Source organism: Rattus norvegicus, chromosome 19, assembly GCF_036323735.1.
Source record: "Rattus norvegicus strain BN/NHsdMcwi chromosome 19, GRCr8, whole genome shotgun sequence".
NCBI classification, from domain to species: Eukaryota; Metazoa; Chordata; class Mammalia; order Rodentia; family Muridae; genus Rattus; species Rattus norvegicus.
The window spans coordinates 37,799,230-37,827,091 of record NC_086037.1 but is presented as its reverse complement, the minus strand read 5'-3'; the positions used below and the strand labels follow the sequence as shown (position 1 = coordinate 37,827,091).

The following is a 27,862-nucleotide window of genomic DNA, read 5'->3' as shown; positions in this document are numbered from 1 at the left end:
TTTAATCTACTCACTTTCAATATTAAGGTTTATTTTTTTTTCCAGGATGAAGTAACAGTTTAAATAATTACCAGAATTACGTATAAATGAAACATTCATTCAGACAAAACATCACTGTTCACAAGTAGCTAAGAAATATTTTGCAATTTATATAATAAATATATCTGTGTTTAGGTTAACAGGCACCATCTTGATAACAGCAAAGTTTTTTAAAACCAATAAATAAACATTCAAGAAAACAAGGTGTTTATATTTGAAATATGATACAGCCTTAAATGCTTTTCTTCATATAGCACCCAAATTTCCAAACTGTCTAGAAAGTTTCTGAAAATATAACTCCTACCTTAAATCATTAAAATAGCGCCCAAGAAAAAGGTTAATTAAAGACAGAATTTATAATCTATATTCGTAATTCTCCATTCAATAAAATATCAATTACCAACGTATTAAAAGTCAATGGACTGTATATATGCATCTGTTAATGGTGAAAGCCTGTAATACATACATTTAAAAGTCACTCTCCTGACAGGACTTAAGACACTGCCTCTCTGGTGCAGACCTGAAAACCACCAAGCATGTCTGCTGCTCTGGCTGTGTCTTCCACCACACTCCTATCCCCCACCCTTCCTCTGTAAATATCCATCCAGTTGCCAGGGCTTTTGGGGTAGTTTTGCTTGTTTGTTTTTGTAAATACACTTAGTAAATCCCAACACAGAACACTGATAATAATCCTTGGTAAACAGGAAATCCCAGCAGAGTCTAAGCCCGCAGCTTGGCTCCCTAAGTGTGGCAACAGACTAGAAAACAGAGAGAAGCAACAGTGGCCCTCGCTCACACAGTCTGAGAGTCCACGACTGTCTGAGCATCTGCTGACATCATCCTGAAGAAAGTGGCGACAGATTCTGAAGACAAATATCAGAGAATAAGTCTTTGATTGATAATTTTTCTATTTATTTCTGCCAAGGCAACTGAAAACACGAAAGCCTTCTCATCAGAGAGGTTAGCATAGATGTCAATTTCCTTCTCCTGTTTTTCTGTGGAAAGAAAAGGGCAAAGGTTAATACAAAGGCAGCCGGCACAGTAGCTGAAAAACAGTTTGGAGGCTTTCAGGTATTTACACGACAAGCATATATAATCTATAATATATAATCTATAATCCGCTAAACTGAAACTTAAAAATGACACAAGTGAGGACTGAAATGAAAACTAAGTAGAAACTATAATTCTATTCATTTCCATATTATTCAATTTCTGCAAAAATCTCCTATTTTTCTTTCCGTTCACTAGTATAAGCTGTCTTGGTCAAAATTAAGTTTTCATCCTAGAAAACATTCCCTCCGAACAGCATCAATAATCTTCTGAATATATTAACAGCCTCCTTCCCCTCAGCCTCACCACAGAAGCAAGAACCAACTTGTTAATTGCTATTTTTTCTACCCAGTAACAAATGCAAAGCATGTTCAAAGCAGAAAATTTAAAAATTAAGCAAAAGAAAACTCCCCGATAGTCATAAAACATCATATCTGTGTATATGTCCCAATTTTTTTCATATTTTACAATAACTATTTGTTTTAATATTTTGCTATCTGAATAAAAAATATATGTAAAATTTAGCCAATTCATTTTGGCAAAAACTTTGTTTTAAAAAAGTGTGTCCCTATATGCATGTTTCTCAATTTCCAACTGCTTCCCCTCAGTTGCTCCCTCCTGCTCTTATAGAGACAAATCTGCACTAATGTGGCACTCTTGGATGACGCGCCTTTGACTTTTCTGCATTATGTTCTAGAAGATTAGCAGTTTTCTGCTTTACATGTCATATTTCCACCTCAGTGTTTATCCCTTCGTCTTTTTATATTTAAATCACGATTTTTGTAACATCAATTTTCACTGTCTACATTACGACTGTGTGATTTCACTTTTCCTGAAGTACCACTGTTTTCTCTGAAGAATCCTACTTATCTCTGTGTGTGTGCACATGTGAGTGTGCACTTGGGACACCGCACACAGGAAGAGGTCAAGGATGACTTGTAAGAGTGTTCTCTGCTTCCACGTGGGTTTCAAAGACCCAACACAGGTGGGCGGCCAGTTACCGACTGGGCTTTGCTGGCCTCCGGTGGTCCTTTTATTTGCTTAGTGGTCATTTCTGATTCAACTCGCACCCTCTTCTAGTCGCACAAATATCTCAGGATGTTCATACAGAACTTAATCTTCATGAAAAGATCTCTTCACGCCTCCCAACTGCCACATCTGAAATGGCCGCTCTCCAGGCTTACTGGGCAATTATCATGCTGTGATCCTTCTTCAAAGGTAGATTCTCTCCATCTCTCCTGTGGCTGTTCTGTCCTAGATCCCGGCATTGTCTTGGCTCTCTTCTTCATTGTAGTACATGCAACCTCCAGTAGCTCCCTGAGAAAAGGCTGTGGGTATCATACTTTTTGAAACCCTGAATAGCAGAAAATATCTTTCACAGTAAGTTGCAGTGTGGTTGAAAAGCTTTGAAATTTCCCGTTAGAATTATTAATAAAATAAATTGACTTCTGATTATTGGTATCATTGCTGTGAAAATCCAAATCTCTTTGTTATTTTTTTAAATTACTGCTAAACTTATATGCCATGAAATAATGCAAATCCTTTGGAATCTGAATGTGTTGACAGGTGCATATTTTTCATGCAACCCAATCGTGAGACGTGTGTTAGTCTGACTGAAAACTACCTCCTAGTCTTGACATTTGAGCACTGGTTCCCAGTTGGTTTGGGGAGGTTTAGGGAGGTCTTGTGGAGCAAGTGTGACACTGAAGGTGGGCTCTGAGATTTAAAGGTCTTGCTACTTCCTTTGTGCTCGCTGCCTCAAGCCTGCAGGTAAGGATGTAAGGATGTATCCGTGCCTGCCACACTTCTCCCCCATGATGGACTCTTACCATTCTGGAAGCATAAGACCAAACAAACTCTTCTCTGTGGCGTTTTAGTCTTGGAGTTTTTTGGTTTTGTTTTCTTTATGTATATGAATACAATGTCTTCAGACACACCTGAAGAGGGCATCCGATCCCATTACAGATGGTTGTGAGCCACCATGTGGTTGCTGCAAATTGAACTCCGGACCTCTGGAAGGGCAGTCAGAGCCATCTCTCTGGCCCTAGTCATAGAGTTTTATCAAGGCAACAGAAAGGTAACTAACACACTACAGGAGCTTTCCCTCCTGCCACAAAATTCCTTGTGTTCTTTTTCCAGTCACCGCTCCCTACTCACACTGCCATGCTTTGTAACACAGTAGGTTTTGGTTTTTCTTAGACTTAAATAACAGTCACATGTTGTAGTGGCTTCTTTACTTCTGTGTGCTGTTCACATAGAAGCAGCGCCCCTTGATGGCAGTACTCCATGGCACTCATTCAGACACTCTGACTAGTCTGTAACAGAGTGAGGAAGTGCCCTGGTCTCACCTTAACCTCCCACTGGATTGGGAACTTCATAGGCCGTTTTATTTTTATTGTCTTTCAGGATTGGAAAGATTTCTGGAATTCATCAACAGTTCCCTTGTCTTCTATCTTCTACATTTCTTTCTGAAACTGTTTACAGACGTTAGACTTTCACACTGGTCCTTGAAGTTTCTTATCTTTGCCAGCTCTTCCTGGGTTCTTCAGTTTTCTCTTTAACCCTATTAAAGTTTCCACGTTGTGACTCATGTATGCTTTGTAGTTTTCCAATATTTTAAAGTCAGTATTTGGAGAACTATTTTCTAGGTGTGAAAGTTCGTCTTCTCGCACACACTGCCTTTCACGTGTCGCCGCGCTCCTTCTTTCCTGGGCGGCATCTTTTTCTTATTAAGGATGTTAACATTTTGTTTCCTTTCCTTGAAGGAAAAAAACAACAACCTTTTTCTTTTTCAATTATCTTTTCTCCTTTTGATTTATTCTTTACCTTTTCTACCAGATGCTTTCTTCCAGAGATCTTGGTAATTTCTGGTCATCTGTTCATATTTAAACGTATAACAAAGCTGATATGTAAATATATGAAGAAAGATGGTCTACTAGGCGCTTCTCGAGAACTCCTAAGTCTCAGTGTATTCATTCCCTCCTGGGCTTTTCCAGTTCCCTAAGGAAGACAGGCTTCTGACCTCTCACCTCAGGGCTCAGGACTCACCTGAGGGCCCAGGACTCGCATGCGTCCCTACAGATATTTATTTCTAGGTACCCTGAGCTTTCTCACAATGGCTTTGCTCTCATCTTGGTCTCCAGGCCAAGACTGCTTTGTCGGTTCCTTTTCAAAGCATCAGCTTGGCAAGTAGAGGATTTCCTTTTCCATTTTCTAATCTTCTTTTTTTTTTTTTTTTTAAATAAAGTAATAAAGCCAGATTATTTTTATACAGTATCAGGCTTTGCTCAGTTCATTGTGTTAAAAATCAAATCTTAATTTAATATTAAGCTTACTTCAAGGTTGTCAAGCTCCGAAAAAGCAAGGAACAGAAGAATAAGATAGAATAAATTAGACTAAAGAGCTGCTTTGCACCACAGAGCATTACCCAGCCAGTCTTTTGTAAACTGCATGGAAATTCCTAGAAAACAGTGAACTGTATCAGGTGGGGACCAGCCTCGGCCTCCTGCTTGTGAAGTCTCACTATCACACTGTGTCATCTACTCGCTTACAGAGGCTTTCCAGAGGTCAGCAGTTGAGACAGAGTTCACTTTGGGCTAAGTCCTCGTGGTGTACACAAGATGTGATGGATATGCCTGAAACACTAGCTCCAGAGAGGCTAACACAGGAAGATCTTGAGCAAGAGGACTTGGTTAAATACCAAGATGCCATCTTTTTAAAAATGGAAAAAAAAATTCAGATTAAAACATATGTAACATTTCCTGAAATTTGTATCAAAAGAAAAAATGAATAATTTGGCTTTGGGGGATGTAGTTCTTTGGAGTACTTGCCTAGCATGCATAAGGTTCAAGCTCCTGAACCAAGAGCTGGGACTCAGTGGCTTTCCTAGGGAACAGAGGTCTAACGGTCTGTCTCCCAAGTGCTGGGATCAAAGGCACAGCACTACTGTCAGCCAAAAATATTCTTACACAGAAAATATCTGAAAAATATTCACTGACAAATAAACGCTTCCTATATATGCCCAACAACACAGTCTTTCTTTCCCAACTGTCAGCATCCATTTCTTTAATCTCTACTCAAAAAGCAGCCCTTCCATTTTTTTCAGCCATATTGCCTTTATTTCAACTGAAAACAACGTTCTATTTTCTGACTAAATAGAACTTTTTGTTTCTTCTTTGTGGACTTTTCTTGCCCAGTTTCTGTTCCAAAACAGCCCTTCAAATAAGACGTTCTGATGACCTCATTGTTAATTAAGTGTATTTAAATTAAGTGAATGGCTCAAAGCAGCTGCAAGAGTAGAACAGAAAGAAAAAGATAAGATTACTCAGAGTTGAGAAACACCTAAGTGAAGCCTTTATACAACAGTCTATTCTGATACAAACTTTATCTCTTTCATCACACAGTACCAAGACACTTTTTTTTTAATCATTTTTTTCTTTTTTTTTTTTTATCCCCCGGAGCTGGGGACCGAACTCAGGGCTTTGCACTTGCTAGGCAAGCGCTCTACCGCTGAGCTAAATCCCCAACCCCGACACTTTTCATTTTGGTAAAAATCAGAAATCATGAATAATTCTATGTCTCAAATAACATTTGTATTTTGATATAAAATACTTGTATACCTAAAATTAAGTATCTGAAGAAATGTAAAATGTAACTAACAAATAACAATTATAAATATATTTAATTGAAAATGAAATTGAATCGGTTGAGAGTTCTAAAAAAAAAAGCAGCTACCCAGTTCCCATTAATTATTGGCTTCAAAGTATCAATTTGGGAGCTCAGAATATCATTCTTCTTACTCTTTTATGTTACATTTTTCCATGATAAAACTTTTTTAAAGATGCATCAATAACAGGAGAGGAGCTGTAGTTCTAGAGAAGTCTAGAAATAAGTTGTGAGTGGAAACTGCTTCTTAAAAGAAAGAGACCTGGAAGGAGAGACAGAGGGGACCAGGAACACACTAACCATGCAAAAGCAAGCTGGGGAGGAGGCACTCAAACCTCACAAAAAGCAATTAAATACGCACGCCAACATCACTTTAAAAAAGAAAAACATATTTCAAATCCATAGTAAAGCAGTTTAAACTAACTGCTTAGACCTGCTTTAAAACAACCAAAAACAAAACAGAAACAAAGTACAATAATTTTTACTAGCATCTGGAAGATCTGTGAACTTTTTGCCACTGGTTTATAACAATATGGACTTTTATCTAATGTAATCCTTTAGGTTTCTAATAAGAATTTGTGTTTTGCTTTGTTTTCATTTTAAAGCTAACAATGTACTGGCTGCAAGTGTGGGGTCAGTGGACCTGTGTACTGGGCTCAAAATGCAGTACTGCAATGAAAAAAAGAAAATGTTTTTAAACCAAAATATGAATTGTGATTTTTTTTTTTAAGCTCAAAGCTCCCACTATATCACTACTATTATCTAATTATTCCCTTTTATCGGCTTGGTATTTGGGAAGCGCTGGGGTTTAACCATACCTCTCTCTTCCTCGTGTTTTTTGGCGGATGAACTTTTAGGTCTTCCTCTTCCTCGTCTGATATGATCTGAATGGCTGTTACTTCGAGATCTCTTTCTGTTTTCTAAATCTTTATTTACTGTAGAATTTATCTTCTCTCGCCTGACTCTCTCTGTTCGCCTCCTCTTGGCCTCATGCTTGTTTTCTGTATGGATAAATAAAAGTGATTTATTTCAGGGCATCACAACAACGATTTGCCAAGTACCTTCCTTTCCCTTCCTGGCATATTTTCTAAGTCTGTAAACGCTAGCTCCAGTGCCCCCATGCTCACATAGAGCAACCAATAGAAATCAGACGTATGAAGTTAGGGAAGGTCTTCTAAGAGATAGCAAATGTCTTCACCTGGCAGCTTTAATTCCAGGCCCTGCTCCACAACAACCTTTCTGTTTTTTCCATCACGTTTCCAAGTTTAACACAGACACACATAAGGGGGTGGGGTGGATCCATTGCTTTCTGCCCTTACCTCAATTACAGAGTGAATAAGTAGGTTAGAAGTAAAACTGGCCTGAGGCGTAGCAAAGGTTACAATAAAACCAACCACAGAGCACACATACAACATACTCTTAAGACACAGAAAGTAAGGAATTCCCACCTAACCCACGGAGAAGGGTGATCCTTGATATAACAGAATCTTGTTCCATGAATGGAGTGGACAATCCAGGAACTCACTAATATAGAGACTTTATTACTGCAAGAGGCCCCCTATGCCCAACAAATCAAAATGTTAAATTAAAATAATGTTTTTACTTCAGCATACATCTAACTTCAAGAAACAGAAAATTAACTTCCAAAATAACTAAAACCACAATGATAACGGGAAAGATGGAGACTTAAGGACCAGTGTGAGTGGGGACTTGCACAGTGGCACCTGCCCTCAGGAAGGAAAGGCAGATGGAGCTCTGTGAGTTTAGACCGCCCTGGTCTACACTCAGAACAGATAGCACTACATAAAGAAACCCTGTCTCAAAGAACGGGGCAGGCATAAATCACTATTAACTTCCTCTACATGTCATTGTAGAAAGTTTATTCTGGGCCTAAGACTCAAGGATACTGGATTACACAAGAATATTCAATTATTCCAGACCACAAAAAGTCACCAAATATAATTGAGGACTTATTGAAAGATGTAGGATTTAATTTGAAGCAGGTTCTAATGACCATAATAGGACAATCTAAATACCATTAAGAGTACAACTGTAGCAAAATAAAACATATCAAATATCCTAAAACCTCCAGTATATCACATTAAAAGCTCAAACTACTTGTACTGTATGTAACTATGTAAGTCACTGTGTGTAAGCATCTGGTGCTTTTCTATGTCCTCCCCAGCTCCTGAAGAGTGGCATGAAGAGGATTTATTTGTCACAAGGTCTATGGCCTTGTCTTACAGTTGCTCCCATTTAGCTTGTAACTCAGTTATCCTGCTTATACTAATCTACATTCTGCCACACGGCTGGTTACCTCTCCTCAGATTCATACACCCGACCTCCTCTGCATCTGGGGGGCAAATCTCCCGCACCCGACTGTTTCCCAGAATCCCACCTGCTCCTTCCTGCCTTTGCTAATAGGCCACATCAGTGGGTGTTTCAGTTATTAGACCTACTAAATAAGCACTAGAACCAGAGTGTCTTCGAACTTCACAACTGCCAACATTGATAAACGACAGACAGACAGAGTACCAATTATAGTCAGGTAAAAGTAAAACTAAAGAATTCAGTCTTGTGGACTTTGGTTGTTTATCTTTAGTACAAGCTCCTGATCTTGCTGTCTTCATAACACCTAGCTTAGAAGTGGACCACGGGCCCGTTCTCCTTCTAAAGGCCCCCACTCACCACTCACACCTCTCCACAGCCAGTGCTCTCATAGGTCTGCAGCTGAGCTCAACGCACTCAACCTTCTCTGTAAGTTTAGCCTTTTTAGGGAAAACAGGCTTAGTTTGGCCACTGTCACCACACGGTCTCCTGCCATACCCTACTTCCCTGCCCGACCCCCCTGCCCTCCCAGAGTCCTTGTCCCTGCTGCACTGTGTCACTTTGTAGGGCTGGTGTGCCACATTTCCTGCAGAAGCCTGGCCAGTCTGAAGAATGGAGAGGGGTCACCAGGTTTGCAGAAACAATGACAGAGCCCAAGGCCAGTCACATCGTTTTTAAAGCCAACTTTCAACTTAGAAACACAGATCACAGGAGAGAAGGGGATGGGCAAGGAGGTTTATGGGGAAGAAACTGGGAAGGGGGGTATTATTTGAAATGTAAATAAATAAAATAACTAATAAAAATAAATAAATAAAAATCAGATCGTTCAGGGAATATGTTAGCCTATGTCCCTAGGGTCCAAGCACAATATAAAGGCTTTCTGGTAATTATTCCAGCAACAGAAAGCAGAGTAGGAGGGCGGGGAAACAGAACAGAAACATGAGCTGACACGGTGCTCTGTATGAAAACGGCCCCTACAGACTTATAGGGAGAGGCATTATTGGAAAATAAGTGTGCCCTGCTGTGCCCAGCCCTGAACTTTCCAGCCCAGGAGTTGGGTTGCACTTTGCCCAGAGTCTCTTCCCTATATTTTGGACTCTCTCTCTCTCCCTCCCTCTCCCTCTCTCTCTCTCTCTCTCTCTCTCTCTCTCTCTCTCTCTCTCTCTCAATTTCACTACCACTTCCTCCTCTTCTTGTCCTTCTCTATTTTCTCTCTGTATGCCTGCCCGTTCTTTCTCTCTCCCTATTCCCCCTCCCCCTTTGGCGACTCTTCTGTCGTCCTCCATTCTTAGGGGCCACTATACTTGTCCAGGACCAGCTTCCCAATAAACCTGATTAATATATTCTAAAAAAAAAAAAAAAAAAGAAAATAAGTGTGGCCTTGGTGGAGGAAGAGTGCCACTGGGGGTGGGCTTTAAGGTGTCAGAAGCTCTCTTCCTGCTGCTTGCTGATCAAGAATGTAGAATTCTCAGCTCTGCAGTACCATGGCTGCCTGGCAGGATGATAATGGATTAAACCTCTGAACTATAAGTGTTTTTCTTATTAAGAATTGCAGTTGTCATGGTGTCTCTTCACAGCAACTGAAACCCTAAGACAGCTGTTGAACATTCAATACTAAAAAGTTATCATTAATGTTCTATAGCAGTATGGTGTGTTAAAGGTTTTTCTTTTAGGGATTTGATGTCAGTAAAGCACTTGTCACATAAGCACTTGTAACTCACATTTGATCCTCAGCAGCATATAAAATATGGGCATGGTGACATCTGCTTATAATCCCAGCACTGGGAAAGCGGCCACAGGCTGATCCTTAAGGCTTGCTAACCAGGTACCCTACTGCAATCAGAAAGCCACAGGTCCTATTTAAATTATTCTGCCTCATAAAACAAAATCATTAATTGTAGATCCTGTGCCCTATAGCTAGCTGCCCTGTTCTTGACTCCCTGCTCCAGGTGAAGTTACACGCACCCCAGACAAAGAATGGAGAAGCACATGCTGTGACATCCTTTGCCACATAGGCCGCACCAGGGCAGGCTCGGCCCTATTGATGCAGAACTTCCTACAACCCCCTGGTGGTGCCTAGCTCAGCTCCAAGCTCCCCTTTGAACCTGAGGGGCTACTAGAATTTACCTGAAGGATGAGTCACAGAGGCTCCTTTTTATGAATCTGCCTGCACTGACACAGTTCCCAAACACCTAGACAATGGCTCCTGAGCTTGACCTCTGGCCTCTGGGAGCATTTGTATGCACACGCAAATGCCCACACACTGATACACATACATACACATAAACTTTTTTTTTTTTTTTCAAATTCTTTTTTTTTTTTTCGGGGCTGGGGACCAAACCCAGGACCTTGCGCTTCCTAGGTAAGCGCTCTACCACTGAGCCAAATCCCCAACCCCACACATAAACTTTTTAAATCTTTTTTTAAGAGAAAAAAGAAAGAAAAACACAAATCAAAACTATACAAAGACACCATCATCAGGATATTACATAAAAACAAAACAGAAAAGTGTTAGTGGGAACACGGAAAAATTGAGAGCTTTTAGGCATTACCAGTAGAGATGTAAAATAGTCCAGTTCCTGTGTTATAATAATTTCTAAAAAGAATTACCAAATTATTGAGCAATTTATGCGTGCTCACACACATGATCTCTCTTAGGCATACACACACGCTCTGTGGATAACCTTAACCATGTGGTTCTTAGAGACTGTGGAGCTGCAGACTAGAGAAGCCCTGGTTAAACAGAGATTAACAACAGGCCTTCTGTTGGCGGTTTGGAAGATCCAAATGATAGCTCGGCTTTTTGTTTTCACAGGAAAGCAAGGACTCTCTGCTGGGAACTGGTTAAAATCTGTATTTGTTAAATTGTAGCAAAGAATCTGGCTACATTCTACACCTATATTGAGTTGCTGGCAAGAATGAATTCACAGTAATGAATTAATTTGTTTCTCAAGGAAATTGCAAGCAGGGTAACATTCAGGCGGTGGAAGTTTCTGGTAACAGGAGAGAGAGAACAAATGAAGCAGAACGATGTAAACTATGCAGGTTCCTGAGGAAAGAAATGTGACCTTAAAGTTGTAGACAAGGCTTGTGCAAACAAAGCATCCTTACTTGCTACAGAGATTATTGTCACTAGAAAGACACCTCATACCCTGCAATGGATCAGGAAAGGAGCCAGAGGGCAAGCCCTCACCTCCTGAAGGCCCCATCTTGTGAAAACCCAAATACACCTGAATAGGCAAAGACTGACCTGAGGATGCTGCTGAAGAGATTTGGCCAGGGAAATACTTGAATTTCACAGAGGTAGGTAACAACCCTAGGGGAAGGGAGTCTGGCTACACCTTAAATTGGCAGTGCATCTCAGCACTGCCGTCCATGTGGTACTGGTTTTGCAGGAACGAAAAAAATGCAAAAAAAGGAAGTGTTTGTTCCAGAAAGTCACCAAGGCTGGGCAGAGTAGCAGGGTTGGATGCCCAGGATGCCCAGGATTTTGTTGTTGATGTTGTTTTGTTTTTGTTTTTGTTTTTTAGAGATTCAATTAAGGCTCTCTTCAGTCTTTAATAAATAATTTGGCGTCTGACCAGTGCTGGAACTGTTAAACACTATGAAGACGTCTGAGGTTAGGATAGATGCATTTTTCCATGACGTGGCCATGAGCATAAAGGTACCAAGGGCAGAATGTTGTATCTTGAATGGGAAATGTTTCCTGTAAGTTCATGGGTTCGAATGCTGGGCTCTAAATGCTGTTCTGGCTTACTTAGGGATTACTGTGGGCATGCTTTAACGCTCCCCAGCCTAGCTCCACTCTCATCTACTGTTTCTTGACCTCGCACTCCTATTTACCATGCCTTCCTTCCCCTGACTGACTGTACCCCTTAAACTAAGCCACAACAAAAGCTCATCCCTTAATGCTTCTTGTCAAATATATTGTTACAGCAACAAGAAAAGTAACTAGTACAGTGCCAGGAAATGAAGAAAACACCAATAACCCTGCCACACACCCATAGGAGAACAGTTATTTGGTTTTTGGTGTGTGTTTGGGAGGAGAGGTTGTGTTTGTGTTTGTTGTTTGTTTGTTTGTTTGTTTGTTTGAAGACAGGGTTATTATGTAGTTCTAGCTGTCCTGGAACTCAAATGCCTCTGCCTCCCCAATGCAGGGATTAAAAGCACCACACAGGGCTTGACAGAGAAGTTCACAAGTTACTATACCTTAAGACTCTCTTGTAAGGAAAGTGATCAGGAAAACCTGTTCTGACTAATAATGCCTTTAGTGGGACTGGTAAGGTTTCCAGAAAGGTTTCCTTAAGCATGGCTGGTATGTCTCTTTATTCTATCCTCCCATTTTCTTCCTGCTGGGAACATTTATAGGTACACACAGATGTAAAAGTTACCTTATAACAAGTATGACAGTCCTCTTTCCTGTGAGAGGAACCCAGTCCTTCACCCTGCACTATTCTCACGACATTATCCACACAGTGGTATGTACTACTGACAGACCGCTAAATACACAGAAAACAAACGGGACAAACAAGGAAGCTGTCCTGAGGCAGCTCAGTTGACACAGTGTTTGCTGGGAATGCAGGAGGACCGAGATTTGACACCAGCCCCTTTGTCATCTCAGACGCTTGAGAGGAGGAGGAGCTGAGATCATCCTTAGTTACAGTGAGTCATCCTGAGTTGAATTCAGGATACACTCTATCCTGTCTTTAGAACATAATTAAATTTTAAAAGATAAGTAAAACTGCCTCAACTAGTAGAAGTCTTGAGCCTTCAAATGGAAGATTTATATGTATGCTAGGTAAACTTCCTACCAGAGTTATACCCCTAAACCTGAAAGAAAACACTGCAATCCAAGGAAAAGTTACGGGTTATATAGCGTGAATGTCACAGTGGATGGTAAAAAATAAAGTGTCACGTGATTTGGGCTTTTTTTTTTAGAACTTTCTAGGTATGAAACAACTTCTGAGATACACACACACACACACACACACACACACACACACACACACACACACACACACACACACGGGGAGGAAGGCAGGGAAACAGAGCAGAGAGACAGAGAATGAATGAATATACAATTATCTTGAGAGTATGTCGAAAAGAAATTCCAACACAAAATTGTACAAAAGACCTAAAAATAGTCGGTCTGGAGGTTAGACAGACAGAGCAGCAGTTAAGAGCAAAGAAGACTATGTCCAATTCCTAGCTCCCAATGGCAGCTCAGTACTGTCTACCTAACTCCAGTCGCAAAGGATCTGACGCCTTCTTCTGGCCTTGGGGGGCACTAGGCCTGAGACACACATATAGGAAGATAAACCCATATACATAAAAAGAAAAATAAAGAAGCAAGTTTGAGGACAATCTTTATTACAGTTTGAGAGGAAGAACACAGGGCAGGCTCCTGCACACGGACTTTCACTGCTTTTACTGCCCTGAACACTGCTTACTATTGACTGCCTGTCCCCAACTGCATGGAGGTCAACTCCTTTTATCCTAGCACTGGGAGGCAAAAGTAGGTGGATCTCTTTGACTTTGGGGCCAGCTTCATCTACAAAATGAACTCTGGCCCAATCAGAGACACATAGAAGATCACGTCTTTAAAAAAGTTGCTCTAACTGGGCCTGTCAATCACCTAGCCAAAAGGACATATCCCTCAAGCAGTATGATTCACCTAAAAAAAAAAACATACTAAGGAAATAGGAGGACTAATTATCTTAATAAGATAATGTATTTAAACTTCTCAGAAGGTCCTCTCTTCAAGCACACTGTCACCTCTCAGCCTGCTCAGTTTTCTGAGTCACAGCTCAAAAAGTGTAATCTTTCCTTTACCTTTGTGTCTCTTGTTCCCACGTAAACCAAAGTCCTAACTATACTGTCCTGGTTCTGGACATGCTCACTCACTCACTCCTCTGAACAACCTCTCTCCAGTCTCTGAGCCAATCTCTCCATGCAGCTCCCTGCCACCCTCCACTGTTGAACCTGCTTGATTTCGCTTTCTTGGCCAAAAAGCACAGCTGTCTCCCTCTCACTTCCTCTCCCCCATCTTCTTCCTTCTGCCTGCCATGCTTTTCCTCTCAAACACTAATAGTCCTGGAACTTGCTTCTGGGTCTGCTTTTAAATTATTAGCAAGACTAAGAACCCACAAAAAGGGAACCCCTGACACTGCTCTTGGAGACCAAGGATGAAACAAGAGTCTCTCTCTGCATAGCAGCCCAGGCCAACCTACAAATCTGAATCTTTCTGCCTCTGCCTGCTGAAGGCTGGATCTCTCCTCTCTCTCACTAACGTGAGTCTATCATTTTAACGTTTTTTTGATTGCCTGTTGGCCTTTGTTTGTTCATGAGTAATATGGTGAGTTGTGGTTTACACCTTTTATTTTTCTCTCAATAAAAGGTAAGGTGGTCACTTACCAATGAAAGTGAACAAGCAAAATGTTAATGAACTCCCATTTCAATTGTCTTCAATATTTTTTTCAAGGAAGTCTTATGGACTAAATCTGATTTAGAATTTGTTTATAGGGGTTGGGGATTTAGCTCAGTGGTAGAGCGCTTGCCTAGCAAGCACAAGGCCCTGGGTTCGGTCCCCAGCTCCGAAAAAAAGAGAAAAAAAAAAAAAGAATTTGTTTATATTTTCTTCTACAAGTTTTATAGTTAAAATTCTAGAAAGAAAAAAAAAAGATATAGCCAGTAATTAACTGTAAAATGATACCTCTGATGAGAATCTACATCTGGAAAATAAAGATATAGAACAAATTGAGTTAATTAATACTTCCCTTAGTAATAGTAACTGGCTAAATAGTTGATTCCTAACTCCTCCAGGGAGGGTGAGATGGCTCGGTAGGGAAGAGAACTTTGATTCCTGGAACCCACATGGTAAAAGGAAAGAACCAATTTTGGCATGTTGTCTGACCCCGCCTCCAACATGCATGCCATGCCATGTGTTCCCCACACGCAAGTAAGTAAATGTAGGTTTGGTACAGATCACAATTTTAAGAAACACAGAGTTTTCTTTAATTCCTCTTTTAAAGAAATATCTTCAGCACTGGATGTAGGGAAAGGACTATGAATGCTAGCTAGCACTTGGAAGACTGGGACATCCTGTGCTAACACCATGTTCTAGGCCAGCAGAGAACACATAGCAATATCCTCAATTTCAAGCTTAACTGCAAAGCTTTTGGGGGAGAGGGGAGATAGCTCTGCAGGTAAAGATGTTTGCTGCACAAGCCTGACAATGTGAGTTTCATCCCTGCACCATGCTGGAAAGACAGCACAGCCTCCTGAAACTACCTCTGACTTCCATGCTCAATGTAGGTACATGGTTGCCAGCATACGTGCATATACACACAAGAGTAGTAACAAAATCATATAATAGCAGTGATGGGCATTAGGCCCAAAGCCTGTCTATGCAAGACAGGTCTTCTCCTACTAATCTCATTTCTACCCCTGCTACTACCCTTTTTAAACTCTAGGTCAACTGCTCAACTTAGAAATGAAATCCTCGGGGCTGGAGAGATGATGGCTCAGCGGTTAAAAGCACTGGCTGCTCTTCCCGAGGTCCTGAGTTCAATTTCCAACAACCTTATGGTGGTTCAAAATCATCCGTAATGAAATCTGGTGCCCTCTTCTGGTGTGCAGGCATATATGCATGCAGTACACAGTATACTAAATACATCTTTTTTTGGTTCTTTTTTTTTTTTCGGAGCTGGGGACCAAACCCAGGGCCTTGCGCTTCCTAGGTAAGCGCTCTACCACTGAGCTAAATCCCCAGCCCCATACATCTTTTTAAAAAATTATATAAAATCCTCAATTAATAACATTTTTAGATTATTATATTATGTGTACAAGTGTTTTGCTGTCATGTATTTATTTCTAGGTACCACATGCATACAGTGCCCACAGAGGCCGGAATATGGTGTTTAAGCCCTTGGAACCAGAATTACAGTTGTCTGTGAGCCTCCTATGGATGCTGGGAATTGAACCCAGGACCTTTGGAAGAACAGCCAGTGCTCTTAACTGCTGAGCCATTGCTCTTCTTTTTTTAAATACCTATTTCCTTTTAAAAAAAAAAAAAAAGCCTAAAAAACATATGTCATTTGGAAATATGTCAAAGAATAATTGCCTACGGGTCTAGGTTCCTGCACAGAGCACCGTTTATTATTATATTTCCTGTATGTGTGGTGTGCATGTGCACACACAAACATGCCATGGTGCAGGGCAGAGGACAAGCTGGCTTCCTTCCACCATGTGGGCCTGGGGATCAGACTCAGATTGGCAGGCTTGGTAACAAGTGAAATGCCTTTACCTAACACAGCGAGCCTCTCGCTGGCCCCGATCACGGCTTAACATGCCTTTATTTATAACATTTATCTCTCTTCCTTTTGCCAAAGTTAATTTTAAACTTTTAAAAATTCCTCACTTTACCTAACAGATCATTCACTTGTACTTCCTCTCCTCAGTGCTGAGGGATGAGATCAAAGGTGTGTGCCCACAACGTAACAGTGCTTTGAAAAGTTTTCCACAGTCAATGCATAAAAATTATTATCATTCTAACTAGTACATTCTGTTCTCTAAATAATGTGCCCTATTTTAACCAATACCTACTCATGACAAATGGTTGTTAACATTTGCAACTACAATATGTTACCTTGAAAATTCACATAATTCCTATGCTTATAGACAATTATGTGCCTATTCAAAAAGAACTCCAGATATTAGGTTAGGCACACTTAAAACTTCTAACCAGCTTTAGGATTGTACTGTAAAAGGCTTGGCCTAGCACTATTATAAATACAAAAGATCCTGAAAAAACTCTGTGTTTTCCTGTGAACACTGTGCAGGCAGATTAACTGACTAGCACTTCAGTGGTTGTGGAGAGATGGGAAGGCTGCAGGTCCACAGCCTAACTACAGTTTATCCTAGCGATCTTTTTATCCTTCTGACTCCGAGTCTTCTGGGCGTCACTGATGGCCTGCTCGTGTCCTGTAAGCAGAAGTCTCGGAGTGTGATCAAAGAGCATCCAAAGAGCATCTGGGAGTTACAGCAGAGCTCTCCTCCTTTACTTTAACCCCCTAGGCCTACAGTCCTTGCTACTAATGTATCTGAAAAGGGCCTTACTTTGTAACTTTTTTGTCCTGTTACTTTTTAAATTTCATTAAGCTGTTACCATGTTGAAACATGGGGTGTGAGGTGACCTAAATCTGTGTTCCTGGGCCATCTCATATTCGGCATCAGAATAAATTCTCTCTGCTTTTTTTTTTTTTTTTGGTTCTTTTTTTTTTTTTTTTTTTCGGAGCTGGGGACCGAACCCAGGGCCTTGCGCTTCCTAGGCAAGCGCTCTACCACTGAGCTAAATCCCCAACCCCTCTCTCTGCTTTTTAGATGAGAGTTATGTCTTTAAATTCACCATACATATTTTGATATGTTCACAAAAACACAGTATAACTCCAATTGAAAACAGTACATAGATTTTTAGCAAGCTAGCAGCATCATATGCGACTCTGTACTAGGTACTCATGCAAAGCAAATGAAATGAACACAAAAGAACTGTCTGAACTCCTGTTTACTCCAATACAACTCAAGCATAAATCAATCCAACCGTTCATCAACAGGTAAACTGGTAAAGAACCTACACACCACACACACACACACACACACACACACACACACCACACACACCACACACACCACACACACCACACACACACACACTGAGACAGACAGACAGACAGACAGACAGACAGACAGACAGAAGACACAGAAAGACACAGAAAGACACAGAGATTGAGAAACAGATACAGACACACTGACACACCCTAGCATGCATGAATATTATCTGGCTACTAAACCTAAAACCCTAGCATATGCAGCAGTGTGACAGGACCGAAAGAGAAAACAGCTGCTTTTCTAGTTGCAGCACAGTGGCATGAGTACCAGGCAGCAGGTCACGCCGAGCCTGCAGGAAGGAAGCAGAGAGCACTAAAGGTCAGCTCTCTCCTTTCTTTCCTTCAGTCTAGGACCCCAGCCCAATAGAACTGTGGTGCCCACATTCAGGGTGGATCTTTACTCCTCAGCTAAACCTCTCTGGAAAACCCCTCAGACATGCCCAGAGATCTGTTTCCTAGGTGACTGTAAGTCCAATAAAACTGACAATGAAGACTACTCATCACAAAGAACATCACATTAAATAAGTGAGGAACAGAACAATGTTGTCACTCATGTTTGCAGAATAATGGTTATAGGAAGATACAAAGAAAATGAATAAAGAGAAGTTAAGTAACATGTATCAAGATACGATTTGACAGAAAGAATTCATTTTAGCATTCTATAGCTAGTTTGGTAACTACAGTCTATAATAATAACTTACTACAGATTTCCAATAACTGAATCTGAAAGTTCCCACACTAGAAATAATAAGTATTTGATGAAATGCAAATGCTAATAGCTCTGGCTATTTCAATTGTCTAGAAAGCAGTTATCATAAGGTGGCTATTTTCCATTTATCTGTTCACTGTCTACCTTATACTCTTTTTTTTTTTCCGGAGCTGAGGACCGAACCCAGGGCCCTAGCAAGCGCTCTACCACTGAACTAAATCCCCAACCCCTACCTTATACTCATGATAATGTAAATTCCGTGAAAGCAATCGGTATGTCTTCCTTAAGAGAGTCAAGGCTGGGCTGGAGAGATGGCTCAGTGGTTAGGAGCACTGCATGCTCTTTCAGAGGTCCGGAGTTCAAATCCCAACCTCACAACCATCTGTAATGGAATCTGATGCCCTCTTCTGGTGTGTCTGAAGAGTGACAGTGTGTTCACATACATAAAATAAATGCTTATACAACTTACTCTTGCTTATTAATTTTTTTTTTGGTTCTTTTTTTTCGGAGCTGGGAACCGAACCCAGGGCCTTGCGCTTCCTAGGCAAGCGCTCTACCACTGAGCTAAATCCCCAACCCCGTTATTAATTTTTGAGACAGGACCTCACTATGTAGCCTTGACTAACCTGAAACTCAGACATCTGCCTACCTGTGCCTCCCTGAATGCTGGGATTTGGGATTAAAGGCATGCACCACCAGGCCAACTTACTCTTACTTTGAACTCACTGTTGTAGTTTTATCTTTTAATAAATATGCCTATTGAATAATCCAAGTTGTCTGCATTAACAGACAAGAAACTGGGAATAACAATAAAAATTCTGATCATACTGAACCAAGTTACATTTTTTCTGACACTACTTTTTAAAAAAAAGTTACCCATCAAAAAAAACCTTCTCTTTACAAAAACAGATGGAAACATTGCAGAAAACCACAGCCAATTAAAATGCAGAGTTGTGGGATCCAGTCCCAAATGATACATGTGCGATGTCACACCCGGGCCTTAGACTGGGGGACCACTGAGGAAAGGGGGACAGAAAGAGTCTAAGGGCCAAGGAACAGGGAGTCTGTTGTGAGGGTGTGTCTCTTAGAAATGTCAGACACTGGGCTGGAGAGATGGCTCAGCAGCTAAGAGCTCTGACTGCTCTTCCACAGGTCCTGAGCTCAATTTCCAGCAACCACATGGTGGCTCACAACCATCTGTAATGGGATCTGATGCCTTCTACTGGTGTGTCTGAAGGCAGTTACAGTGTATTCTTATACATAAAGTAAAAAAATCTTTAAAAAAAAAAAAAAGGTCAGAAACTACGCCCATGAAGTCTCACCGATATGGCTTGCCTAAACAAGAACCAATAGTGCTCACATGGAGAAGGGAGCTCATGTGGCCTCAACACAAAGCTAAGGAACACTGAGAAAAACAGTACTCCTCAAGGAGGAGCACATCAGTGAACTATCTAGTATCACGGTCAGCCCTGAAAACACATACATACACTTAACATTATATGGACTCAGCAGGATACGCTTATGTATTTAGAATTCTCTGTCTCTCTGTCTCTCTCTGTCTCTGTCTTTGTGTGTATCTCTCTCACAGACACATACACACACACACACACACACACACACAGTACAGGGAGGGAATCAGGGGAGGGAAGGGAAGGGGGAAATGATGTAATTATAATCTTGAATAACAAACAAAAAACGTCCAAGTTATTACAAACTTTACCAGCATTGTGAAAGGAATCAAAAATAAAGCCAATGGCCCACCAAAAGGTGAAGTGCTAACTGGAGGCATAGTCATATTATCCAAATAAGGAACGGATGGAAGAGAGACAAGAATGTAAACGTTAAACACTGTTCGATAACAGAAGCCAAACAAAAAACCCTCCCACATGGTGACTCCACTGACGGACAGGAAGGAGGAGCAGTAGTGGGGGCGGAGGAACAGGGGACTCGGTGCTGGCAGACTGGTGCCCCGCCTGTCAGAGCTCATCACATGATAGATTAGGAGCTGTCTGTCACTAACTCAACACCAACTGTCATCCTTCCTAAGCTAAGCCTAATGTGTTTAAGGACAATTTTAAATAGATAAAACTAAGACTGCATTACCTACTGCCAATATTATAAAGGAGTTAACATTCATGTGAAATGAACCAGGGTCACAAGTTGAGTTTCAAGAGCTGAGCTGTTGTGTTTCACTTTTACAATTACCTGTAGACGGTGGTGATTTCTCTGAGTGTTTTGCATTTAGTAGTTTTCTGCTAATAAATATATAACCACAGGGACATGATTTACACGCAACAGGAATCTGCAGGGAAAAAAGAAAAACGGGATCACTCTTCTTCCACTGTTACGTCCTCAGTACTTACCGAGTCTCCTGCTGAGGGAACTAGCTGAGGGCCACAGGTTAACTGAAACCTCTGCTTGAGAGAGTCAGTCACAAATACTGACATTTCCCTAGTGCCTGTGACACCTGAGTATCTGGGATGCAGTGTCATGAACACTGGCTGCCATGTGTGTGTAGACGGGAATGCCCAACAGAAAACCTTAACACACCAGGCCAAGGGAGGTCAGCGATGACAAAAGGCAGTGCTTCCGAAACTGGTAAGAGTGACTGCAGTTGAGGCGAATTGAGAAAAAGAAGGTGGTGAAGATAAACAGAAGGTTGTGAGGCCCCCGCTGGAAGAACGAGAATGGAAACTGAAAGGCAGATCAGCTACATGTCACAGAAGGAAGAAACAAGAAATGGAACCAACCAGCTACTGATCATGTGAGTACAACTCATACGACTGAGGGTTAATAATGACAGGAGAAAAATAGTTCTACTTTTGCACTAAAGTACTAAACCACTGGATTTTTTTCATTTGTAAAGTTGTTGTTGTTGTTCTTGTTGTTGTTGTTGTGGTGGTGGTGGTGGTGGTGGTGGTGGTGGTGGTGGTGGTGGTGGTGATGATGATGATGATGATGATGATGATGATGACGACGACGACGACGTGTATAGTTGGGCAATGGGCAGTCCATTCTTTCCCCCTGCTTTTACTCCATTTCAAACTCAAGTTGTAAAGCTCGAATTCAAACCCCTTCAACCCCTGAGCCAACGACCTGAGCTGCTCTGGGTTTTGCTTTATTGAGACAGGGTCTCCAGTGGCCCAAACTGGCCTTGCTGTTTATCAAAAGCTACCCTTGAATTCTTGACTCTTCTGCCTCTACCTCCCACATGCTGGGATTACAAGCATGTGTCACCATGCCCAGTACAACACAAAATCTTTAATTTCCACTTAAAAGACAACAATCAGGCGTGCAAGATGGCTTGCAGGTCTGACAGTCTAAGTTCAATACCAGATAAGAGGCAGGAGAGTGAACTCTCACGAGTCCTATTCTCTATACATCTATGGGAGCAGCTGTACACACACACAATTAACTGATTAGCTAATTAGTTAAAAAGGGAGAGGAGAAGGGCAGGGCCTGATGATAGGACTATAATCCTAGCACAGAAGGCTGAGCCAGGGAGGCCACGAGGCCAAGGCCTTCGTGGGCTGCACAATCAGTTCAAGGTTAAGTGTAGGTAGACTGCTTAGACACTGTCTCAAAAAACGTAAAAAGTTAGGAATATAATGACTGAGTGGTAGAGTACTTGCCTGGATTCAACTGCCAAAGGAAAAATAAAAATAAAATAATATCATATAAACCTATTACCATAATTAACAGATAAAGTTGGTTTTGAGACCCAGGTACATACTACCTAATTCAACTCATAAGATGGTTTCCTTTAATGAGTTCCACTCAAGATACTTTCTGTGTCTAAGCTAATTCGTTCTAAAGTCCTGTTTAAAAATGAAATGTTCCCCTCAACTCCTGCCCCAGAAATGCAAAACACTGCAACCAGATCCTATAAAAAGAAACTTCAGGCAAGTTGAACAATTTAAGTACTGTTAGTATCATTAAATTACAGCACTAGGAGGTTTGTAAAAATGCACTAAACACTCATCCAATTTCACTTAAAATAATTTAAATTCTAGTGCTAAACTTTTAGGTTTTTAATGGAAAAATCCAAAGTATTGTTTACTAAGATGTATTATTTATCGATCCTTTTTTTGAAAAATATTATTTAGGCTGTATATTTTAAAGGGGAAAAGAGGGCTGGAGAGATGGCTCAGTGGTTAAGAGCACCCGACTGCTCTTCCAGAGGTCATGAGTTCAATTCCCAGCAACCACATGGTGGCTCACAACCATCTGTAAAGAGATCTGACGCCCTCTTCTGGTGTATCTGAAGACAAATACAGTGTATTTATATATAATAAATGAATAAATAAAAAAAAATTTAAAAAAAAGGGGGAAAAGAAAAAACAGGGTCAGCTACACATTTGCTCAATGTCATATTATTGGTGACTACTAGACCACATCTGACTACTAGAGCATGTCTAGCACAAAATAAACATTCAATAAATACTTGTGGGGGAGGAAGAAATCCTATTAGATATAAAAATGGTAACACTGCTAGAATCTGCAAACAAGAATTTGGACTTGAAATCATCTAGGATCAAAAAATAAATAAAATAAAAAAGTTTAAAAGTTTTTTAAATGTTACCCAAAAAACAAAACAAAACAAAACAAAACAACAACAACAAGATTGGGCAAAAACCAGTAAAGAAAACTCATTTATAGAAATCTCACTATTTTTGCTTTCTGAGGTTTCAGTTACCCAACGTCAGTAAGGATAAAAATGGCAAAGGCTATTTAGAAAAAGATTAAGGTTGTCAACGCAAAAACACGGCACTTACATCACGAAGAGAGTTCGTTCTAGAGCTAAATATGAGCACCCAAGGCCTAGGAACAGATTTGGGTTACCCCAAATTCTACATTCCAACATGAAAGCAGCTCCCTGAAGTTTTTATAGAACAGAACAAAGAGTCATAGATCAAAGCTCTTTCCAAATACATTAACTAGGACGCTACAGCAAAGCACAGAAGCCTTCGCTATAGGCCTCAGACGCTGGCTGATACATCTCTTAGCCTTTTGATTGGTGGAAAATTAGGGTTTTAAGTTAATTCATCTCAAAAGCTCTTTGTCTTTTCAGATGCAGGCCTGGCACAGAGACAGGCAGGGAGTGGCTCCAGTGGAAACTGGGCCTGTAACACGGCATCCTTTCTACAGCACCCAAGGTTGAATCAATCAGCCTTTGTGGGCAGATTCTTTTCAGGAATTGCTCATTCAGACATCCCAGAACGTGTATTAGAACATATTGTTCTAACTGCTTATGTCTAATTTACGTTCAGCGCTGTCTGGGTTATGCAATTATAATTTTTTTCTCGTTTAAAACTAAAAGCAGCCACTTTTTAAGTAATTAGAAAACTAAAATTAACCTATTACTTTCAACTCATCTACTACAGGTCTTAGACTGCATCTGCCCAAAATAAGGGGAGAGTACTAAGACTCTTTTCATGATAAACAGGTCAGACACCCACAGCACACACGCTTGCTAGATGTGACACACATGGAAAAACAGTGCATTGCTTTTTAAAATGAAAGGAAAACCAATAATGAACATGAAAAATAACAGAAATCTGCCAAATGCCTTGAAAAGAGTTTGGTAATTTCCAGCCCAAGAACGAGACCCTCATGAACACGAGAAGCACGAAGGTTTAGAAGTTATACAACTATGTGTGCTTTCTTAACAGCCCACACAAGAACGCTGGAAGCTGCTGAAAACCTGCCTGCCTGCTTCCTTGTGCCAGTTTTTCACACTTAGGGCCTGTGCCTGTCTAGTCAGCTGCAGAAACTCACTTTAAAGCTTTGACATTGATGTCTCTAAGCTATAACCTAATTCAATATTCATGAAATGACTTACAATCTTGGCAATATTCTAGTGTTTTGTTTAAAAAGTTACTTGCAGTTCTAATTTTCTCTCGTTTAAAACTAAAAGCAGCCACTTTTTAAGTAATTAGAAAACTAAAATTAACCTATTACTTTCGACTCAATTACTATTTATATATAATATATACTTAAATTAATATATACTAATATAATAATATATGCTATAATTAACACATAAATGATGTATAATATAATTGATGTATAATATAATTAACATAATATATATCATATCAACAAGGGGCTCAAGGCCTTGGTTTTAAACACCACCATTGGGAAATCAAAAATTCATTTGTCATCTGGCATATTCTCTTCAGTATTAAGAATAAAAGACAGGGGTTGGGGATTTAGCTCAGTGGTAGAGTGCTTGCCTAGCAAGCACAAGGCCCTGGTTTTGGTCCCCAGCTCCGCAAAAAAACAAACAAACAAAAAAAAACAAAAAACAAAAAACAAAAAAAAAACAAAGAATAAAAGACAAATACAAAAACAAAAACAAAAAAAGAATAAAAGACAAAACTAACCTAAACCAATTTACTCGTTCCTGAAAGATTAAATGTTCACTGTCCAAAATTTACATAATGAATCCCTAGACCCCGCTGTGATGGTATTTCCAAGTGAGGCTTTTCCAAAGATAATTGAGTTTAAGTGAGGGTGGGATGCTCCTAATGGGATTAGTGACCTTAAGGGGCCTAGAGCAGACACTCTTTGCCACAGGAGAACTCCAAAAAGGCAGAAGAATTCTCACTAGAACACAACCTGGCCTTGAACTTCCATCAGAACTGTGACAAACACAGCCTGCGGTATTTTATTACTGCATCTGAAACAAGCCAAGCCAGAGCTGATTTTATAGGAAGGAAAGCGTGTGGAGCCGACAAGTCTCAATTCCAGCCCTGCGAACCTCGCTGGAGGAAGCAGAGAGCAGACTGCCCCGGGCTGTCCACCGACTCCCAGGGACAACACAAATACTTAACAAAAAGAAAATGGAAAAGAAATATGCGTATATTGTACACCAAGGTGAATGTCGTCTTCCAAATAAAACCCCGATCTGTTGAACAGTCTCAAGGACTCCTACAAGCTAAGGTTTTCTGCTCTTCCTTTACTCAGGGTTTTTTCAGTCATTAGTGTGTTTATGAGTGTGTAGGTGTTGAGCAGCACAGATGTGGAGGTCAGAGGTTAACTTTGTGCAGCCAGTTCCCTCCTTCCACCTTCACACCGGCTCTGGACTCAGGCCTGAGCACCTTTACCAGCTAAAGCCTTCTCACTGGCCAAAAACCAGGATATTAAAAACAGATTATTTTCCCCAAAGGGTTATTTTATGCCAAGTAATACAAGGGGCTTGTGCTCTACAGAAACAGAATGCATAATTCATACTGTATAAGCCTTAACTGAAAATTATTTAAACATTGAAGTAATCTGCCAATAGACAGATCACAAAGTCCAAGTTTGCTAAAATTTAGTTTGGTTTCGGAAAGAATGAATGTAAGTCTACTTTGGGAAACACGACTGTTTTTATATTGCAGGCTGGTACGCTCTATCGACTAAACTTGCCCAACTTTCCAAGATCAGCATTTTTTAACACTGCCTATTAATCATACTGAATAAAATATGTAATTTTGTTAAGATTTTAGTAAACCTACAAGAACACGCCCTAAATAGTATATTTAAATCGGATTACTTTAAGTCTCCACCCATTTCAAATTACTCCAGAGAGAAGGAAGGGGGAGGGGAAGAGAGAGAGGTAGTCATTTTGGGAAGATTCGGGAAAAAGCAGTATAAACCCAGTTCTGCATGCCGGCATAAAGGGCCTAAGGATGGTTTTAATTGAGCGAGTTTTTGTTTATCACGCTGTTATTAGGCGTACTTAAATGTAGGAAAGAAAAATGATTTTTTAAAAACTACGACTATTACTCCATGAACTCAATCTAAATATGATTTCAAATTCACGTACCCGCATATTAAAAGAAAATCTTGAAGCAGACACGTCAAATTTACAACAGTTAATAGTACGAGTGGGACGGGGCACACGCAGAGAGGAAGAGCCTTAACGCTGACTTTATTCAAACCGTGTTCCGTTAACAACGCAAAGGAAGGACTAGAAATCACACATCAAAACTGGTTGGTTTTTTACAGCGTTCCGGAAGTCCACAAATTTGCAAAAAAAAGTTAGCACCATTACTGTCCTTTTGTCTGCTTTATGCTGCCACCCAGGTGGCGGGGAGCGACAGCTGAGAGGCAGCACCGCACTCTACCCGACCGCGAACAAAGCCATCAGGGACCGCAGGGGTCCGCGGGCGAGCCCGGGACTACAAGGGGCAGCACCGGGTCCCCGCTCCCAGGCCCCCCGCTGTCCGCGGGCCGCCACGCACCGCCAACCGCCGCCGAGCAACGGCCACCCGCCCTGCCTGCCCCGCCCGCTCGCGCCGGCCCAGCCCACCTGTTGGTCGCACTCCGGGCACGATTTGGTGGCCATCTTCACTTTCTTGGCTCGAGTTGCAGACATGCTCCCCTCCTGAGCAGCTGTGGAAGCAGCGCCTTGGCTCCGCTGCTCCACACAGCGCGTCCTCACTCCAGCCGCGACCCGGCCGTGGAGGCGCGCGTGCGCGTGCGCGGGGCTGCGTGCGGGTTGGAGGAGGAGGCGGCGGCCCTTCCAGGGAAGTCCCATCGCCACGCCCTCCAAGGCGGTGGACCGCTCGCTCGGGGGCGTGGCTCCAACGAGACTCCACCAACCAACGCACAGGTGGGCCGAGCCGTGGTGCTGGGCACGCCCCTTCATCGGCCCCAGAGCCACAGCCTGAAAATGGATACTGTCCACGGAATACCTCTGCAAATGTCAGCAATGCTAATGCGAGAAATTATAATAGACGTTCGATGAAACCCCTAGTCTTCCAGAGTCAGAGATTCAAACTTCATTATTCGATAAATAATTGCCTACGATCCACTATTAAGCACACCGAATTAGAAATATCTGCCTTCAAGGAACAGTCACAATGCTTTTGTTTTTTGAGGGGGTTGAGAGGTCGCCCTGGTTTGATCTCATGTATCACTCGTACTGAGTAGATTAAAATTAAAAGCCAATTATTTGAAAAAATGCAACAAAATGCTGCGCAGTCCTGCAGTCCCAGCTTTTACTGCTCTTGTTCAGATCTACAGTGAGAGAGCAGAAGATATTTTTAAAGTGTAGTTTGATGAAGAAAGGAGCGTGAGCTGGGTATAAAGTTGCAGAAAAGGGAGGGGTAGCTCAAAAAGCACCCGCGATTGTTAAAGAGAATCCTCATACTCTGTACTATAGGAAAGGTACCTTAGGAGGAAGACACTACCTGTCAAAAGAAATCTAAACTTGTGAAAATGTAAAGTCATTTAAAAGAAGTGTGTGTGTGAATATAATCCTTAACACAGAGGTTCCCGATCCAAAATGGCCCCCTAAGGAAGTCTCCAGGATCAGCCTTGAAGGGACACAAAACTACTGCTACTTTGGATCAAAGGGGGCAGATGACAACTGGAGCGGACATCATCATCTTGTGATACTGGCCTTGCAAGGAAG

General features: G+C 41.2%; 1 protein-coding gene across 2 annotated transcripts; it reads right to left on the bottom strand.

Moving 5' to 3' along the window:
* C19h16orf87 (similar to human chromosome 16 open reading frame 87) lies at positions 1 to 26,905 on the bottom strand. 2 transcript variants are annotated; one of them, XM_017601209.3, is made up of 4 exons: positions 26,270 to 26,702; positions 20,662 to 20,758; positions 6,573 to 6,755; positions 1 to 1,034 (listed from the first exon to the last, which is right to left on the bottom strand). In XM_017601209.3, exons 1-4 carry the CDS (start codon positions 26,273 to 26,275, stop codon positions 916 to 918), a joined length of 405 nt encoding a protein of 134 aa, XP_017456698.1. In that variant the 5' UTR covers positions 26,276 to 26,702; the 3' UTR covers positions 1 to 915. The 2 variants fall into 2 exon arrangements, with proteins under 2 accessions (XP_017456698.1, NP_001127893.1); NM_001134421.1 differs by lacking the exon at positions 26,270 to 26,702 and adding an exon at positions 26,756 to 26,905 and having other exon boundaries at positions 11 to 1,034.
* Positions 26,906 to 27,862: the final 957 nt, after the last annotated feature.

Bases quoted from the DNA above. Each gene is read 5' to 3' on its own strand.
- C19h16orf87 (NM_001134421.1), bottom strand. From the start codon at position 26,821: ATGTCTGCAACTCGAGCCAAGAAAGTGAAGATGGCCACCAAATCGTGC. The intron at 6,756-20,661 runs GTAATTGTAAAA...TTATCCATACAG, and splicing joins GAAATCACCACCGTCTACAG to AAAACAAGCATGAGGCCAAG. The intron at 1,035-6,572 runs GTATGGTTAAAC...TTCTTTCCACAG, and splicing joins AAAACACGAGGAAGAGAGAG to AAAAACAGGAGAAGGAAATT.